General features: G+C 40.2%; 1 protein-coding gene across 29 annotated transcripts in view; it reads left to right on the forward strand.

The window, feature by feature from the left end:
• Positions 1–20,008, forward strand: part of fnbp1 (formin binding protein 1) — a 59,612-nt gene extending 39,604 nt beyond the window's left edge. For 2 of the 29 annotated variants that reach the window (XM_023960973.1, XM_023960963.1), the window contains 10 exons: positions 61–249; positions 2,534–2,626; positions 5,063–5,077; positions 5,357–5,392; positions 8,936–9,045; positions 9,132–9,264; positions 9,807–9,925; positions 10,038–10,195; positions 11,789–11,947; positions 19,836–20,000. In XM_023960973.1, coding sequence (XP_023816741.1) covers positions 61–249; positions 2,534–2,626; positions 5,063–5,077; positions 5,357–5,392; positions 8,936–9,045; positions 9,132–9,264; positions 9,807–9,925; positions 10,038–10,195; positions 11,789–11,947; positions 19,836–19,876 — 1,053 coding nt within the window. In that variant the 3' untranslated portion in view covers positions 19,877–20,000. Of the gene's footprint in view, positions 1–60; positions 250–2,533; positions 2,627–5,062; positions 5,078–5,356; positions 5,393–8,935; positions 9,046–9,131; positions 9,265–9,806; positions 9,926–10,037; positions 10,196–11,788; positions 12,303–13,055; positions 14,169–14,658; positions 16,514–19,835 lie in introns of those variants that run through there. The other 27 variants (XM_023960975.1, XM_023960978.1, XM_023960965.1 and 24 more) reach the window with 26 other exon arrangements.
• Positions 20,009–20,319: the final 311 nt, after the last annotated feature.

Genomic DNA, 20,319 nt, shown 5'->3' on the forward strand with positions numbered 1-20,319 from the left:
CTTCTTCTTCCACGTTTTTCCTCCGTTTCCCTCTCCAACTCGCCCCCCTCATATTGGTAGCTCATGTCCCTGTTAACGTCCCCCCGCCAGCCCCCACCTGCCCCCCCAGCCTCATCCCCACCCTTACCCTCTGCTGTTCCCAACGACCCCCAGTCTCCAAAGCAGCCCAAGGAGCCCCTCTCCCACCGCCTCAACGACTTCATGGCCTCCAAACCCAAAATGCACTGCCTCCGGAGCCTGAGGCGAGGGGTAAGTGTGTGTGTCCATCCAGCTTTGTGCGTGACCGTGTGTGTGTGTGTGTTTGTGTTTGCACCTGTACCTGAGCTCCAGCTGCACTGTATGAGTGAAGCAATCTCAATTTACTGTCAGATCAACTCTGCTCTCAAGCAGGAAATGTTTTTTGACCCTAATGGCTTCACTCACACACTGTTCAGCCTTTTTGCTTCTCTGGCATGCTTCTGTCGAGGGTAACTAGGTCTACCTGACTTGTCTGCCTCACCAGCAGTTTCCTCATTTTGTCCCTTCATTTCCATGTTAACTGCTCTCACAATGACAGTCCCCGTGACCCAACACCTCTCCCCTTTGACAAGGCATTTGCAAGTCGCCTCAGCAGCCCCGGCAGCATGGAGATGGCTTTCTGCGCTCGCATTTATGGAGGCAGGTTGTTTTATTTTGGTTTGACCGCACGAAGAACACAAAGAAGAGAAACCTCGTGATAAGAATCAAGTGATGGATATTATGGGAACAGCCTGGAGCGTAACTTTCAAAGCCTCCCCGGAGGGTTTTGCGTTTTATCAGCATCAGGCCCGTGTCCTGGTTCATGTCAACAGCAGTTCCTGTTCTATAGACCCACTATGTTATAAGGGAGCCGCTTGTTGAAATGTCACTGGGGAAGGTCACAGCACAAGCCCCCACCAGCTCTCCCTGACCTCAGGAATGGGCGTTTACCCTCTTTTCCGGTTTCCACAATTATAATGTGGCGTCTAGTTTGTTTGTCCATTTATGAAAGGGCAGCAGGTATCACAGCACAAACACTGCTGTGAATCGGTGTAATCTGGAAAAGCAGCAGCAGCTTGCTGTGTACCCGTGTCCTGATGTATTGTGCAGGAAATGAGTGAAAGCAGCGCAGAGAAAAGGGAAGTGTTCTGTTCTGCAGGCGCCTCGTAGATCTAGCAGGAAGTGCACGTTTTTGAAAGCGGAAGTGCTGCAACAGCTCGTGAGGAGATAGAAAAAAATAATAATTCACAGATAAAACAGGATTCATTGTTTCTGACTTTCTAAAAAAGGCTGAAATCCGACTTTGGTTACATTTATTGTCTAAGCTGAGGCTGACTTTATCAGCAGCTGGGGACATTCAGTAAGTTTGTGTTTAGTTAGAAAGTTTGCTTTAGACTAGTTCTATTTTTATAAACAGTTCACCATCTAAAATCAATGAGGAATAGAAAGATTCCTTTGGGTAAACATTTTACAAACCTAGAGACCCCCCCTCTACCTTCACACACTTTTCCAGGCATAACCCCTGACCTGCATCTATCTCATAATCAATGACAGTATATTTGTCCATTTGAAGAAATGATTTAACAATAAATTTTACTTTTTTACTTGTCACAATGTTTGATTTGCATTTGAAATGTGTAATGCTCATTGAGAAAAGGATGTAGATTTTAAAACTTACACTCAAACAGAGCATTACTAATAAAAAGGAGCCATTCATTGTTTCTGTGTTGGGCATTGTCATTCATTTCATAAGAAATATGAGGATATTTTTAATACATTTGATAGAAACACACCTTTGATGGACCACTAACCCTGGTAGATGTCAGGAGGTTAGTATTATTAATGAGCGATAACACTGGAAAACTGGGAAGTAAACACCAACAAATGAAGTTATATACCCATTTACTTTGTTAATTCAAGTAGCCAGGTTTTTTTTTTAACTGTGTTTTATGAAATAACTTCTAAGAGTTTATCAATTCTTCCACATGTTTGCATCTGTAGATCAGTATACATCATGGAATGAAGCAGAGCACCATAGCAGTAAGACACAGGGTTCCTACTTCTTATATTATGAACAGTTTGGTTGCCAAAGATATATCTGTTATTTGATTTATCACAGTGCTTCCCAAACGGGTAATGTGTTCATGGGATTATTTTAAAAATAAACAAGAATGGACTCTTTTATGTCTATGGTTTGACACTAAATTTTAATTTCTTTAATAAAACATGCAAACAAACAATTAAAACAGGTTTCCCTCCCCCCACCTTTGGCAAAGAAAATGTAACAGGGATTAATGAGCCTGTGGAGGTTGCATGTCGGCTAGCACGGTGGAAAGATGTCCGCCCCGCAGGAGAAGCTTCATGTTCCGTCTCATCCATCTGCACTCATGCTGTATGTGTGCTTGTAAAAGCTTGGGCGGTAAAAGAGCAACCATCTTGTTGTGGGAGTCAGATTAAGACAATATTAAAGTATAAGACTTTTTTTTTCTCTCTGAGATGAATTGACAAAAACCTTTTTCTCTGACGACCGCCACAGCAACAATCTCCGCGCTCACTCCTTTATCACAAAGAGCTCATGAAGAGGACTCTGGGTCAACCCACATATGCTTTTGAAGCAAGGCAATATGTAGTAAGTGTGTGAGGGGAGGTAGTAAGTATCCCAACCTTGTTGTTGACAGACACGATTGTTGACAGAGCTTTGTATCAAAAAGGCTAGTGTCTGCTATGGGCTCAGTTTGGATCGCATGGGTCCAAGTGGTTCAAACTCGGGGCGAATGATCGGGAAAGATGACGACTTCACCCTTCATTACGCATATCAGCTTGAGGTTTGCCGTGGCAGAGCTTCCTCAGCAGGCATCTATAAAGGGGTCAATTCACAAAGTGTCTCAAGCACCTGAACATGTGATAACAGGTGTGACGATGCCTTTCATCCCACACAGCAAGTGCTAAATGAACCTTAAACTAATGGAGGTGTTTTTAGATATGGTGTTAGTCCCACTTTGGACCTGTGTTCAATCTGCAGTGCCAAGAATTTACCCCTCCAGGGCTTTCTGTGTGCTTTTATAGCAGCCGTCATGTTGGTAGAACCATGATATATTTGTATATCCATGTCTGTCTGTTTTTGTTTAAAGTAACTTGGATATCTTCTGTAGCGTATGAGCTCTTTTGTGGCCATGTAACCAACCATGATGATCCACTTAGTTATTTTCCAATTTCCCTTAATTATCATGATTTTTCTGAAAGGCAAACAAAGGTTTTTTAAAAATTGAAAAAGTAAAAGAAGTCTTTGGTTATTGACACCTAACAAAAATATGACCCTATATTCATAAAACTAAGAAGAACATGTACAATTCTGGGGAGATTTTCAGAATCCAGTTGGCTGGGGACCAAAAAAAAACCAAGATAATGCACAAAAAAGACAATGAAAAGTAAAAAAAAAAAAGAAAGTATGGGCTTGAATCAAGGGAAATTTGGAAGAATAATTACATAGTTGCACAATAGACACAATTAAACACAGAGTTCTTGGCAAGTGTTTGCATTTCCCAAATCAACCTTTGCGTGGGCACAAATGCCACAGTTTACACACTTACTGTTCCAGTTGCATTCATCGTACGCCAATGTATGAAAAGAGCTAAATGTGTATTATTTCATTTTTCCATGATTTTAAACAAAGATTTGGTTTATGCTGTGGATTTACACTTGATTTGAGCAGTCGACATACTAGATGGGATACCACGTAACTAATGTGTAGTATCACGTCAAGGTGTGTTCAGTGTTTACACCGGATAACGTAGTCCAGGAATAAAGGCCGACGTTGTGGCGATAAGCGATGAAAGTCTGCTGCGCAGAATGTCAGAGTGAAATAAAGCATCTTTGGCACATTCAACTCTTCTCTTTCATCACTTTAACCCTAATTCCTTCAAATCCAAGCGGTACCCATCCCTAGTCTGGAGTCACCAGCAGATACGGATTTTTGATACTTTTTACAGAGTTCTACATTTACACGTTTTCACTCAACAAAGACAGTCAAATCTAAACCTATAGCCCGTGATGTAAAGAACCTTTTCATGTCATATGCTTCCACTCAATGTGTTTCAGTTTTCAGGGAGTAAAAAAGAAAGCAGACAAAGTCCATACCTCTGCTGAACTGAAAAAAGGACCATTTGACCGATAAAGACAACGGATGTGTGTAATTGTAGTAAGGAAGTCCAGGTGATTGAGTTGATTAGCCAAACAAAAAGAGTCAAGCTCCTGAGTTCACCAGCCTATGAGCATATAACAGGATTACCAGTCAAGAGCTGAAGCTCTACCAGCCAACAGCTGTTAACCTACCCTCAAATCTTCTCATCAAATTATAACTATATCCTCTCAAAAGCCAATTATATAACCAGACCTTCAAGACTTTGAGTTCCTAATCACTCTCACACAGACTGGTTTAGTTTGATTTTCCCTGTAAACAGTACGTAAAGTGTGTTTTTTTTTAGTCTCCAAGTATTTGTGTCCAGTATCTGCCTCCATGTCTTCACACGTAACGTGGTGAGATGCTTTTGGCGCCATCTGCTGCTTCCTCGTGTGTAATGGTAGCAGGACATGATCAAACTTTAAACCCCAGTCAACCCCCCTCCATCAATTTTTCTGCATCCACCTATTCATCTGTCTTCTCTTGTCTAAATTCATGCTTCTTCGTTTGGTTGGGCTTTTTTTTTACCCCATCAACTTATAATTTCCCATTTTTTTATCAATCCATTGAGGTGAAAAAATGTCAAACTTCACGGCTTGAGAAAAGAGTTATGGCTTTATGCCTGAAATAGTTTCTGAAAGAGCTTTTTTATGACCCAAGAGCTTTTGGTAAATCCAAACCCTTCATCCTCTAAGCGCTTCACCCTCTTTTCTTCGAACAGTGAAGTCTGACAGAATAAGGCCTCATTATGAAGTGCAGGTGAACTTTTATTCTGTACAGGAAAACAGGAGGTGGCTGTGTCATTTCCATGGTTCTGACTTTTGTTTGTTGTTTTGTCTCCCTGCTGCTCCCTGCCATTTTTATCTTCTCTCCCTCCCCATGAAGCTTTCTCTCAAGCTGGTAAGCATGACCGTGTAACCTCACGAGTGTAGAGGCATGACTGCACGCATGTCACGTCTCCCCAAGTAACATGTTGTCAATAACGCGGTGTACCCCGTTGTGTTTTGTTGTGCTTCTTTTGTTTATTGGATACGATTAAAACCAGTTTTTGTTTTTGGGCTGTGACACATGGAGGACCTTAGGCTTGTGTCGCTGTCTCATTATTTTGTTGTGTGTTTGTTTACTATGTTGTTGATGTGTTGTCTCTACCAAACTGTATCTGTGGTCTCTGTGGTACAGATCACACTCAATTCCCACGTCCGGAGTCTCATTGAGGTGATCAGACTTACTCTACGCTCTACCTGTCCGTCTGTCTCGTAGTCCTTGTTGTCTCCACAAATTACGTCCAGTAACAAACACTAACCTGATCATATGTGGATGTCGTTATCCTCACATTGCATGCATCAAAGGGGTCATTTGAAAAACTAACAGAAGAATCCTCTATGAGCTTTTATGGGAAATAATCTAATTTTCTCTAGATCAGACACAGGAAAGTTTGTTGAACTTCTTTGTTGAACTTTTTTTTTAAGGTACATTTTCTTAAGTTTGTTTCATATGAATATTGATGTTTGCTGGAAAACAGGAGGAAAAATTTACAATTAGGCTTTTAACTTTCATTTAGGCAAACCGAGACATTTGTATCTCGTTTGGTCAGCATTCCCGTACACAGTTGGGCTTTTGGTTTCCATATTTAAACATTTCTTGCATTGGGTTTTGCCACATTTCTCATGCTTTGTAATATTAAAATGTTGTAATTGAGCTTTAAATAGCATCAGTTGAACAAACTAAATTACTAAATTATGAGTTTGTGACACTTCTTTAATTGATATTTTTTTAAATGTTTTTTTAGGCTTCTATACACCAAAACGTATTCTAAAAAATAGTGGTTTTATGGGCAGGTACACTTGTTTGTCGGATGCATTAAAAAAGGCACGGTCAACCCATGCTACGTTCACACCGGGCATGTGACGTGCATTCTTGAACCCACATTTAGCTAATGGCATTCACACTGGACAGGCAAGGAGGGGCTTCTTGTTCTTTTGTTACTCTTGCTAGCGCATGTCCATCACCTACAGTTGGAAAAAGTTTGGTGTCAATTGTCAAAGCGGTGCAAATCCTGGTCCAGGCTTTTTCTTTCACGGCTCTATTCCAATTTATGAAAGACTTTATACAAATATGCCCGGGCACAAACTGGTTGGCACTTCTGTGAATGAAAAGGGACGCCATCCATACGTCACTACCAAATCTGAGTCTCTGATTGGTCAGTTCAGCCTGGAATAACTTCGAACGCACATTCAGTGGGCACGCATTTTGTTAGTGGAGCAAACAGTTGTAGAAACTTGCGTAGTGACATGTGAACGCGAGAGTTTTGAACACAGAAGCCCAAAAATATATATATATATATATGTATATGCGTTTACATAGACTTTTTGTTGGAAGAGGTCTTTTCAAAGCGCGCTGCTGAGGGCGGTGTGACTGTAGCTTCAGTTTGACTGAGATACATCATTCCTCATGTTTTCCAGCTTTATTTTAAGGTCTTTTAACAACACTTTCTGACTCCCAACTTGTTCACATCATCTTATTGGCTGAAGTTTGCATTTCAGGACATTGAGTTTCTGAAACTGCCAAATTATTTCAATAAATCTATGAATTGATTTTCTTTGAAAGTAGCTTCTTTAGTAATTTTTTCAAGCAAAAAAAAGTTTTTGCAAGTTACTGTCTAAGAATTTTGAGTTATATTTACAAAAGTTCTACTTTTTGAATTACTCGCTATTTATAAATCTTTAAAAACCAAACTAACTTTGTTTTACACTTTCAATATGTTGGCTCAAAAAGTGTTGAATCTTTTTAGTCTTCGTCTCCTGGTTTTAACTTTAAATAAACCCATTTGTGAAAAGCTGAACCGAAAAAAACAAAACCAGAGAAAATTATTGAATGCTAAAGTAAAGATGTTGGGCAATTGGTAGAATATACTGAGTTTAAAAACAAACACAAGTGTGTTTGAAATGAGTTAAAAGAACTTTCTTAAACAAAGACAAAGATGAAATGGAGCATATATATAAAGGAAGGTTTGCTATATAAAAGGGAGCTTTAACACAAAAAGCTTATTGCCCAGATTTATTTTTTTTGTCTCGCAACAAAGAAAATCTCTGGTTATTATGGCGTAATTTAGGTTGTAAGCTAAAACGTATTATAGGTACTGTTTCAAATAAAAGGAAGGTCAAGATAAATGCATTTGAAAATGATTTGTAACCAATGAAATTGTCTTCCACCTGGAAGTGAAAGCCAGCCTAATCTGTCAAACAGTGTGCATTGATGAGAACTATAGGAACAGCAGAGCACAAAGCAGCAACAAAGATTTGTAGATGACATCTAGGGTGTGCAAGCAGGCTGAAGAAGCACTGAAGTGAATAATATCAGCAAAGTCTAAAATAGGAAGTAATAATTCTGAGGTTAGTCGATAAAGCAGTGAACTGACCGGTAAAGTGTTTTAAGAAAATAGCTTGATTTACTAGTGATCGATTGAATATGAGTTTGAAAAGATAAATGAAACCAGATATTTCAAAGATTTTGTTTCCTCAAGAGGAGATTAGTCCAAAAAAATGCAGGTTAAGATTTCAACTATCAGGATTTATTGTATCTGTCCAGAAGGTCCTCACAGTGTAACAAGTTGGGAGTGTTTTATTTTTTGGAATTTGTGGAATCAGATTTACATTTCATGTAGAGAAATCCATTGGTATGTTTTATTCTAAATAAATTACCGGTACTTATTAAAGAAATTATATTATTATTTTTCTTTTTTGTAGATCGACCTTGTAGAAAACAACACACTCCATTGATTTCATCTGACCAGATGATTAAGCATCACTAAACGAACTGAAGAGCATGATGTCCGTGCATGGTGTTATGTTGCATGTCCAGTTAAGTGTTGCATGCTGATACCGGAGAAAAAGGCTTTACCTGGTTGCCATGGAAACCTAGAAACTGTGAGCCTCATGTGCAGGGAATCGCAGCTATAAACTCCTGTGCAGCCTCAGAGGCGTCCATCAGCAGACCTTCACATCTCCACTGGCAGCACATTTTCTTAAGTCAGGCTCCAGCATATAAAAGTCTTTTATCTAGAAATGTATCGATGATATCTACAGAGCTCTGAAATGCTCAAAAGAGCAAGTTTTTCATGAAAAAAGCTGCACTTTTGTGTATTGTTTTAATACACAATTATTTGCTTTAAAACGAATTTAAGACTGAAGTTTAAAGGGACGTTTTGCCACAAGACAAAAGTTAGAAAAAAAGTTAAAATAAATACAACAGAATTATTCCTGACAGAAAATATCTGGAGCTGCTTGGGTTTGGACCCTTTTAAGATTTAAAAACTCATTGATTTCTGTTTAGCTTCATCACTAAACCTCTTTTAGAAAACACTCAATACTGTTGGAGAACAATTGTGCAGCTCCAGAGCCATTAGCCACCTGATACTGACACACCACATGAGCTATAACACCCAAATATGTGGCCTTTATTACATTTCCAATGGATCAAAGAGGATATTAGATCAGGAACTGAATAGATGAGACGGATAAATGCCTGAACCTTTAGTAAGTGGGTTACAGAGCAGCTGCTGGATTTCTTTCAGGAGGCTTTTTAGGAGCTAAATAATTCAGTGGAATCAACGCTCAGAGGCAAACTGAGACACTGCACCTTCCACCTCAAAATAAAGTATAACCCTTTAGTTGTGTTATTTTATTAATCTTTTGTTTCTCTTTTCTTTGTCTTTTTTCTTTTTCTTGCTTTTTCCCCTCGATCTTTTTGTTCATGTAGGGTTCTGTCCCTGAAGACTTCAGTCACCTGCCTCCAGAACAGAGGAGGAAGAAGCTGCAGGGCAAGATCGACGAACTGAAAAAAGACATTCAAAAAGAGATGGACCAGAGGTATCTTCTCAGAGTTTCACCGCTGCTTTCATGCAAAGATCAAAGCCGATCTTCTTCCTCAACGTTCAACAAATGTCTCCCCACAGAGATGCTCTGACGAAGATGAAAGACGTGTACGTGAAGAACCCTCAGATGGGAGATCCAGCCAGCGTGGACCCCCGGCTAGCAGAGATCGCCATGAACATCGAGAAGCTGCAGAGCGAGGAGCAGAAGTTTGAGGTCAGTTCAGCGTCAGATGTTAGTGTTGGCGAAGCTTTTCGTTTAGCTTATCCCAGGCAGTAAATGATGAACCACTCAAACACTGACCTCCATTTGGGTTGAGTTCAAAGAGAGCTGTTGTTGGGCGGATGAGAGGCAGCTGGAGGGTTTGGCTGCACGTTCCTGCAGGCCGAGGAGAAGATTCTAACAGAAGATTTTCTTTTGAGCATCTGGCCAAATGTGGAGATGTCTTTCTTCGCTTGGAACCATATGAAAAGTTTTACCTTTCCTTTTTTACATTTTTTGTCTTTGAGTTTCTAAAGATTTGCTCATAAATAATATGTATTCTTATTATTCAAACGTCTTTTTTCCTTTGGATTATTTTAATTTCTTCCAGCATCTTAGCATTTTTCCAATCATCTGAAGTCCAGTATTTGTTTACGCATATTAAATTCATTATTGTGAGAGAATTCTTCTTTTATTTTGTGCATGTCTTTGTTTTTGTTCCTGAAGATGAAGCCAGCCTTTTGGAAGGGTAAAATCCATCTGCATTTGTATTTCAGAACTGGTTAGCAGAGGTGGAGGAGAGGATGCCCTCAAAGAGCGAAACCCACCGCAAAAGTGTCATCTACGAGACCCAAAACAGCACAGTGAGCAACAACTGTGCGCAGGACAGAGAGAGGTATGATATACTCATCAGACCCAGACAGGGGACTTGTGTCAGGCCTTGTTTGCCAGAGGAGGAAGCAGGGAAGTGGCGTCTGTTTTCACCGTAGTATTTACTGTGTCTGTTGGCCCCTGAGCAGCCCGGACGGCAGCTACACGGAGGAACAGAGTGCAGAGACTCAGGTCAAAGCCGTCGCCAACCGCACCTCCTGCGCGCCGGAGTCAGACGACGAGTTTGATGAGCTGGAGACTATCGGCACCTGCAAAGCCTTGTACACCTTTGAAGGTATTAGCAGCCCCGCTTGATGTGAGAGGAAAGCTTTGCTCTTAGGATGCTGCTGCACCATAGCGGCCGTTAGTTGTAGAAACACGTTTGATCCATTAGCTGTAAAGGAGAACTGGACTGAGTGAGTGTGACATCACACATAGAAAATGGCTTACTTCTGGCTCCAATGACACAAAGTCGATTCAGTAGCCCCTTTTTTGCAATATGGACGCCACCATGTTGAAGCTAGATGACATCAGTAAGCAGTGATTGGTTGATCCATCAACGTGGAGGCCAGCAGGCACAACATTATTCATTGAGGCATCTGATTGGCCTGTTTTAACTTGAATAACTGGCACCACAGAAAAATATCCATTGGCACAGAGTAATAAGCTCGTCCCCATTTCCCATCATCCATCTGTTGACTTTCTCTCCCACTAGCTTACAGCCCCAACCGGTGCAACAAAATGACGTACATGACTGCACATTGACTGCAATGCTTTCAATCAATCTTTACATTGTCAGAAAAAAGTAAATAAAAACACTCAGAACAGTGTTTTTATTGGAGTGGGTCTTTAGACATTCTCAAAATGCGTGAGGTCGAAGCTCAAGAAGATTTCTGTTCACACGTCTATGTGACATTAATGAGAATCTGAGTAGGAAGTGAGCTCAGGCAACAAGAAAACTCCAGTTTCAAGGATTAGAAGTCCACAAAAGCAGAGGAGATTCATAAAGAACAAACTGCTGCAGCTTTAGGAGGAACAAATGCAGCCATGCAGGACACTCAACTTTCACCAAAGAAACCTGCACCCTACTCTTTTCAGAGGAGTGAGAGGTTTGCTTTTAGGAAAAAATCAAGGTCTCACAGTCTGGAGGGAAAGAGGAGGGACACCCAACCCAAGGTCCTGTAGGTTCTGTGGTCAGGAGAGTCATGCCATGTTGGTCCACTGGGTTTTATCAGACCTGGAAGGTTTTTATGCCCACACTTATAAAACCTTTATAATCCTTTCAAGGTTTTAGGACTATAACAACCATGTGATTGATTGATCTAATCCATAATATGTTTGTGAAGAGGTCCTTCCATACTTTGACCCAAAAAATGCAGAAGAACTAAAGATAGCTGATAGAGCAACAGATTATGTCTCTATAATGTCAGTCATCCATGCAATGGGAGTCACAAGCAACAATTAGGATAAAACACATCTTAATATGTTAGCATACCACTTTCTATATTTCTAAAATAGTTTTCTTTTTTATTATTTGAATGAAAAACGTTTGAGGTTACACATTATATTACACATTAATTTCATATGTAGGGGTTTTAGGCACTCTGCGTTGTTGTTGTTGTATGAAAAGTGTTTTATAAATAAAGTTTGACTGGATTTAAATATTAATTTATTGTCATTTCCTCTCCTGTTTATGTTTGTTTCTGCGCAAATGTCAGAATTTCCTAAAAAGGCTAAAATTCTTTCAGGTTGCTGATGACTTTGCATTTTTGCGTCTATTTAAAAAAACAAACTTGAGGATGTTTGCTAAATAAAAAAAATAAAAACTGAAGTTAGCTGAGGGCACTTCTCTTCCTTTCTTCCTCATTTATGGGACTTCTTCCTGCAGGTCAGAATGAGGGCACCATCTCAGTGACAGAAGGCGAGCTGCTGTACGTCATAGAGGAAGACAAAGGAGACGGATGGACACGAGTGAGGAGGAACGAGGAAGAGGAGGGTTACGTCCCCACGTCCTACATTGAGGTCCTTTTGGAAACCAACGCCAAAGGTGCTATGACATATATTTAACTAACAAACCAGTGCCGTGATGAATGCTTCTGCGGGGCCGGTACATATCCATTCTCGTGCTGAGGGGGCGGGGCCAAGATCAGAGACTGTGCCCGCCTCTTCAGAAGAAAGACAAATCAGATTTGTCCATCGTGGGTTACGTGAGTCTTCCTGCTGCAGATCTTTTGGTTATGTTCATGAAGGTGCATGAAGACGATCGGTCCTCACCTTCAGTTCACAACCGTGTCGTCTAGTGAGCGGAACAAACGCTAAAGGCAGACTAGTCTGTGCTTTTTCACTTTGATTATGTTGTACATCGATTATTTTTACATATCAGATTAAAGGTCAAAAACATGGTTTGATCTGTGATAAACCTCTGAAGACTTAATGTTTGAAAAAGAACGTTGAATTATGGGATGTCTTTTACATCTCCTGTAAAATCTCAATACATGGGGCTTTGTCCAAATTCCCTCACTATCTTGTTGGTCCACCATTTTTATTCTTTTTTGTTTTTGGCAACATTAAAATATACTTTTCATTTTTTGTAAACATTTTGGTCAACATCTCAAAAAAATATTCTAGTAAGTGCTGTAAAATACTTTGAGTGGAAGTAGACGCGTTTATATGGGGCACTGATCGGGTTTCCGGTAAGAATCAGATAACAACATGGATCGATGCTCATGAGACGGGCAAAGATAGACCACAATGCATTGCGTTTGAACAATTAGTCATTCAAAATAATATATGTATCAATACATTTCTTAAAAATCATCCAATTTTTTACCATCTGTTGATTTGTAAATAGTCTTTGTAAAATGATCATATTTATATGGTTTTTACTTAGACAAGAAGTTGATGTTAAAAAGATAATAATTAAGTACCGTAGTTAGCATGGGTCCGAATTACATTCAGATCCAGGGCACTAGACAGTCTTTGGTGAGTTTGGTCTGATTAAGGGAATTGGGACAAAGCCGTGGTCATTTCTGTGGACCCTGACTCTGCGAGCTGTCGATCCGTTTCGGTAACTTTCTTATGAAGGAGCAGCTCGCAGGGGGGGGGGAATTCAGTTTCACAATGACAGAGTCGGCCTGTTCTGGTCCATTTTCCAGGCCAGTGGTAAAGGGGGAAGAACGACTTGGACTGGGCTCTATGGTGAGATCTGGCTAGACTCTGTGGTGTCTGGCATGAGACTCTGAGCTGCAGATGAACTTCACTGCCACAACATGACTAAACTGACACAGACAGCCTCGTGCTCTTCATCTGCTGTTAACCGTTTGCTGTGAATGGATGCTGGGAGTTCTGGGCCTTAAGAATGTGATGCAGGCTGCAGCATGTCTGTCTGAGTTTAGCATGTTAGCGACCAGTTAGAAAGCTAAAATGTAGGGAAATACAGCAATTTTCACCTCAGATCGCTTTGATGCTGATTGGTTCTCGGAGTTGTTTTTGATTGATAGGCCGTTACTTTTGCCAAAGGTCAAGGTTGGCCTGAACTTTTTTACTTGGAAGTCCAAAGCAAAGATGAAAACTAGACTAAAGAACAGTCCTGACTTGAGAGGGAATATTTTGGATAGAAAAGGAAAAAGTAAAGTTAAAAATTTAATTCCTTACGCAATGAACATGAAAAAAAGCGTCTATACGCCAGCGTGCAACACATTACTAATGTAGTGTTACATACAGTGTAACAGTAAAGGTTTTACCAATCTGAACACTTTTGTTTATAATCTTTTTCATAGCAATGATAGATACTATGCTTGTTTTTTGTCCCATTTTAAGCTCATCTAAACATTTAATGTGTTTTTTCACATTAAAAAGTTTTAATAAATCTGAAATCCAGCTAATGATGTGATCTGGATGAATGTTGTCTGCAGCCAGGTCCCCCTCCAAATGTAAGATGATGGTACGTTCCATTTTCACGACGCCCCTTCAGGAGTCTTAGGGGAACGCTGAGATACACCTCCGCCCCTCTGTAAGACCCTCCACGGACCCAGACTACCCCAAAAACTCGCAGCACCTGTACGGGTCAACCCCCCCCTCTCAAATTTTCAATGCGTTCCTACCATCTAAAAGCAAAGAAAAACAGTTTTTTGGGGGTCAAACTAACTGTGAGTCTGCAGAAGTTAGCCAGTGGGAAAGGATCACTAAAAATCAACTTGTCTTCTCTCTACAGTCACAGTTTAGTTTTATAAGCTGGTCTTACATTTTTCTCACTGCGAAAAAAAAAATTGAGAGTTATTTGAGACAAGTTTGAGACACCTAAAAGAACTTTTTTTTTTAAAGGAAAAAATTGTTTTTTAAACTTTCAAATATTAAAATTTTGATAAAACTGAATGCTTGAAGAGATTAAATTCAACATTTTTCATGTTTACCCCTCTGTTGAGACTTTCAGGCGCGTATCCTGGAGAACTTGTGTGATTTATCAGAGAAACCGGTGATCCCAAGTGAAAATTGTTGGTTGTTTGTACATTTTTCCCACAATTTGGTTTATACAGCTATTCATGAGCTGTGGATATCCAGACAGATATCATCCTTACATACGGACAGGATTGACTTCGTCTCTTGCTGATTTTCTTTACAACACAGAAACTTTATTTTGAAAAGCTCTACTGAATGCTCAGGTTGTTTTTATTTTTTTTTGGTCATTTCCTCCACGCTGAATTTTTCACTGTGCCGTTTTTTTGTTTTGTTTGTGTGTGTTTTTCGTTTGCATTGCAGATTCCTAAAAGTGCGATGCCGGCTGAGGAAAAGCAGGGCAAGCAGCCTTGGAGAACCTCCCCCTCCTCCTCCTCTCCCCCCAACCCCCGCCCGCACACTCCCCGATGCCAAACAGAGGGCGACGGCCAAATCAGAACGCCGCTGAATTTACCGTTCAGTTACAAACAAAACCGGGGAGGGAAGGGGGGCTGTGGCCGTTTCTGTGACGCTTTCATCAGAGAAATCCCGGAAATTTCAACCGCTCCTGATTTTCTTCATCCTTAACATCCAGTCCGACTCCAAACGACTCAATTTTGCTCCGTCAGCAAAGCTTTGCTTCTCAATGGGACTAACGCTTCCTCCATGCTCGCCATGACCAAGCTGCCCGTCACCTGGCTTTTCCTTCAGCCCTCCACAGGTGCAGGAGGGGGTGTGGTCAGAAACGGGACGCTGCCGGAGAGCGAAGCCATGTGTGTTTGTGGCCCCTCCCTCTAAAACTCCTCTTCACGTTGGCAGGTTTCAGGAGGAAGACGGCGTCCGTGTGTGTGCCCATGCTCATTTGAAAGTCAAAGAAGCGAGCGGTTCCTCATCCATCACCTTTGTCACTGTCCTCTCTCTGACCACACCCCCACTTCCCCAGGTGACCCCCCCCCAGCACGCCCCCTTTTCTGTTTATTGCAACAGCTCGGGGCGTTGTGGCGTGCTGCATGCTTGCCCTGTTTTCCTCGGAAACCCGGCAGGTCAGCTTACGCCAAACACCCACCGGCCCCCGCTGCCGCCTCCGGCCTTCCTGCTCGGTTAACCCCCCCCCTCGCTTCATCCCCCATTGCCTATTGAAATGAACCTGACTGCTACTGTTTATGTTCGGTGCCTGTGGATTTTTTCATTTTTTTACTCTTGTTTTAGATCTCTCCGCTCAGCTTTTTATTCCCTGATTTCTGTTTAGCTTTGACAGTAGCATGTGCCCCCCCCCCTAAAACACACACACACACCCAGACACACACACACCCTCAGCCCCAGTTCAACCCTGAAAAAGGCCAACAGGAGCCTGTTTTGTGACCCCCTCCTCCTCTAGGTCACACGTGTCTTTTCTATTTCTTTTTACTGAATCTTTGTGATTTCTTTTTTTATTGCAAGTTTTGATGCAAGTTTTGGGTTTGCTCCTCCGTCTACTGTCGATGAGAACATACTGTGACGCACAGTTTCCTGTGAACGAGCCCATTCAGGCCTTCAACCGGGTTTCTGCTCTCTCGGAGAACGAAGCAGCCACCAAACTCCACCTCTGTCCACGTCTTTTCAACGGCACATAACGAAAAAGATCAGACTTTTTGTTTTTCCTTTGTTATTTTTCTTTAGCTGGAAATCTGTTGTTGCTTGATTTATCGTGACTGGACGTCTCATAACTGCAAAAAATGTCTTTTTTTTCTTTCTAAAATTGCGGGGAACTCATGCAGCTCCTGCCGCCTGGAGTAACGAAGGATGTGATGATCGTTGTTTTGATGAAATTCCTGCTGAATCTTCAACCACTCCTTCACTTCCTGCCATTTGTGTTTAGTTCTAAAACGTCCAGCTTTTTCAAATGGAAGTCTTTTTAGTCCCAGAGTCACAGGTCTGTACAGAAGAAATGTTGGAACCAGAGAGAATATATACGAGTGTATAAAGTTTAAAAAGAAGACATTATTTTAACTATTGGGAGTCTTCCCACAACGTGATCTGCTTTGCAAAGTAAGACTTCTCTTCCTCTGAAAGGTCTACCAAATGGTGTATTTTGCACTTTTTTGTTTGTGTTCCATTGGGTGGCTCGTGCTTTTGTTTTGAAGCACTGAATTCTTTGTATTGTGTTTTACTGTGCCAATAAAATATGCCTGAAAAATTCCCCTTTTCTCTGTTTTTTTTTTCTTTCTAACTACCCACTCCAATCATCTTGTTCTGTTTAACCCTTGTGCTATCTTAGATGACCCCACCCTTACATTGAGGTGTTCTCCCTACCATGACAAAGGTGGATAAAGGTGTAAGATTTCATGTAATCCATGGACACCAGTGAAGATCACAAATCATTGAAGAAAAAAGGTTCAGCGCACTGTCTAGTGGGTCTAGATGACCCAACTCCCAACATTAAAGTGCCTAGGATAGCACAAGGGTTAAACAGTGTTTCCAGTTGTCTTCATTATTATTATGCCGTTGTTAGCCAAAATCAAACATCTGTGTCAGCTTTCCAGGACATAGTTTCTGCAGAGCAGCACGATTTCATTAGAAATTCACCTCTGAGTTATGGGCGGGACTGTTGGCGGAGCGACCATCCACCTTTGTCTTCTTATTTTTTGAGAGCTCTCTGTTTACATGCCCTCCCGCTAGCTTACTAACATTGCTAATGTTAGGCGGTATAACAAAAAAGGCAAGCATTCAAAACTATTTAAAATACTCAGTGAGATCAAATGTCTTTATCTGTCCTCTATCATCAGAAAAAACTGCCACAAGTATATGTTTAAAAAACCAACAACACTATTTTTTAGGGAAATGTGGGTCTTTAAATGAAAGAACCAGAAAATTAATAACAATTAATTCCATTAAAACCAGGGTTTATTCTGGTGTTTTGCATTTTGTAAGGTTCAGAAAGATAATGTGAATGTTTTGATTTTCTGCTCTGACTTTTACCAAATGCTCTGACAAAAAATTATGTAAGAAATAATTAATCCTTAAGTTTTTTTTTTATTAAAAACAACTCAATTTCCAGATATATGTAAACTTTAATTAAAAAAGAAAAACTGAAGGGGACACTCTACGATTGTATAAACAAAACATCCATTTGACCTTTCATTGTACTAAACTTTATTTCCACTTTTGAAAAATTCAGAGCACAAGATCATTTTAGACAACATTTGTTCTTAAAATTCTTTTGTTTTTCTCAAGTTCTATTGCTTTTATCGACTTCAGTTTGTGGGCTTTTTTTAGGTATAAAAATTAAATGTAAAAATTAAAATAATTAAAAACTAGTTGATTTTCTGTTCTGGTATCATAGTATTTAATTGTTAGTAACTTTTTAACCATTTTCCACCTCCTAGATGCTGGCAATTCTCATATCTGACCAGCAGAGGGCAGTATGGCATCACCTAAAACCTGACAACATGGAAACACTTCCTTTTTTGTCCTCATGTCTTCATTTGTGTTAGAAACAATATTTTTGGTAAGAAACACTTGTCGAGATTAAAAAAACGTATAAAACCGAATCATTTAAGTGTCAGCAAACCTCCCAACACATTTCTGCCTCATTTGACCTACTTATGGACAAATGTGTTGCTGATTTAACCTTTGAGGACAGAACCAGGTGAACATAGTCCAGCTGGTAGCACCTTTCTGCAGGAGTATTATTAGGACAAGATGTTTTCTCATCACTAGAGGAGCTGAGAGGTCATTTTATTCCAGCAAACTCACAGAAAAATGTCCCAACTCGTCTCTGTCTGTGCAGAAACCAAGAAAACGTTCAAAGTTCTTCCAAAAAATCATTCCAAAGACTAATTTTGCTGCCAGGTTTAGAGCCCTGAACAGATTCAAGCAGTTGCAAAAACTGAACTCAAGTGGCTTCAGTTGCATTTGTTGCAGAAAAACATGCAGAGACATCATTTAACATTCAGGCTTTGGCCCACACAGATGAGAGCAGTTTGTGGAGCAGATGCTGCTCAGACCTCCAGCAGCACGCGTTTGGCTTCGTTAAAAAGAGGTGGCTCAAAAAGGGGGCCCTTTGTTGTCACCCCCCCCCCCCCCCCCCCAAGTTTTCTCTTGTGAATCAAATTTGCTGTGTTTATCATTGAAAAGCTAAATAGACACTCTTTAGGGGATTTTTGTTTGGAAAAAACATTGTTTTGATTTTTGTTCTTCAATTAGAATAATATTTTTGCTGGAACTTTGTCATTTCTCTGTTTCAAAATCACATTTAAAATGAATTCCAAGAATCCAAGTCCTTTTATTTTCGCCTTAAAATACAAAAAGGTTTCACCTCTGCAGTACAATTAAATGGCAAAAACCTGGTCAAATAGTCACAATTTACAGGTTTTGGGGGGAAATAGTTGTTTTCCAAGTTTGTCAATAGCATCACAAGACCTGCTTTGTCCTTCTTGTTCAGTTGAAGTATGAGCAAAATTCAAACCATTTTCACCGTAAAAGTTAGATAAAAATGTCTGCCACTTTTTATTTTCATAGAACACTTTTGCTACAAAAAATTGTACCATCACTTTTGCCGGGTAATTTTTACCCGATATAATACACCCAAAAAAGAGTACTTGTCAAAAGAATAGATCAAAACTTGACAACATATGATAAATTAGTGGTTTTCTACTATTTTCAACGGTGGTAAGTGTAACAAAATGAAAAAGAAAACCAGGAAGTTCCTAAAAACATGCTCAAAAATGACTGAAAACTTAGGACTTTGAGAACAAAAAGTTAATAAAAAATACTAGAAACTTGGTCTTTGGTTCAACCATTCCTGGCACAGGTGAGACTCACCTGGTGAAGGCACAGACTCATTAACACCAACATATTGAAAGTCATGTAATTAGTTTTGCTCAGGTGAAAACCACCCGGCGATAGAGCTCTAAGCCAGTTTGAAAATGCAGAGTTGGTGTTGCAGCATTTTTCCTGGTGAGCTCAGCATGCGATTAAAATAACCTAGATTTGAATGATATGTAAAGCCTACGTGTAGACGAAGCTTAAAGGAGCTTGTACTGTATCAAAGAATAGAAAAGAAAAGTTTGAGGCAAGATGGCCGCCTTGTAAAACGGGTAACTGCCGTGTCATGACTGACTTTTACCATGTTCCTATTTGCAAATTATTTCCGGAAACATTTTGAACTTTATGTATAGTATATTTTTTGTTCTTAATTCTCCTCAAAACACATGTTTGAGCAGCTGATGTGGTGACATCATTCAGTGGGCGGAGTCCCATCTTTAATTGTCATCACATTTGCCACGGCTCTTAGTGTAAATTCAAGTTGTTTTTTTTTTAACTCCTTAAAAAATAAAACAAATCAAACCTAAAGCTGTACAGTAAAATAATTTAAAATGAAAGATGACCTCAGCTCAGCACAACAGTTAATGTGGTGATGAATAAATCTTTCCAGAACTCCTTAAACAGAGGAGGCTTCTGCTTCCAGCCCAACGGGATTTATGAAAGCTGCAGCGGACTGAACATCCATCTCTTTTCAGGCCCCAACAAGCCAGAGAACAATGTCTCCTGGCTGATCTGAACGTATCCATCATCTGCTGATGGATCACAGGCTTTGAAGTGGTGCCGGACCTGCACAGACACGTCTGCTTGATGAATTCATAATTGAGGGGCCACGTTTCATTCACACATCCTTTATTTGTTCTCTGGATCTTTAAAAAATAAAAAAATAAAAAAAAATAAAAAACCTCATTGAGGAATTTTTTGCATCTTCTCAGTCCTCATGATCAAATGTTTGGTCATGTTTGATGTGAAATGGGTTTCACGAAGACATCCTCAATGGATTTAGAGTCTAAAAGCCTCTGGTGATGCGCGAGTCTGTGGCGCTTAGCCCGCCTGCAGACAGTTGGGCACAAATTGGAAGTTCAGAAATACCACAAATGAGGGGGAAAAAAATCTATTTAATTTAATTAAACCAGACTAAAAACAGCAAAAATGGTTATGAAAATTGTGTTTTTGGAGTTT

This window comes from Oryzias latipes, chromosome 12 (genome assembly GCF_002234675.1).
Source record: "Oryzias latipes chromosome 12, ASM223467v1".
Lineage (NCBI taxonomy): Eukaryota > Metazoa > Chordata > Actinopteri > Beloniformes > Adrianichthyidae > Oryzias > Oryzias latipes.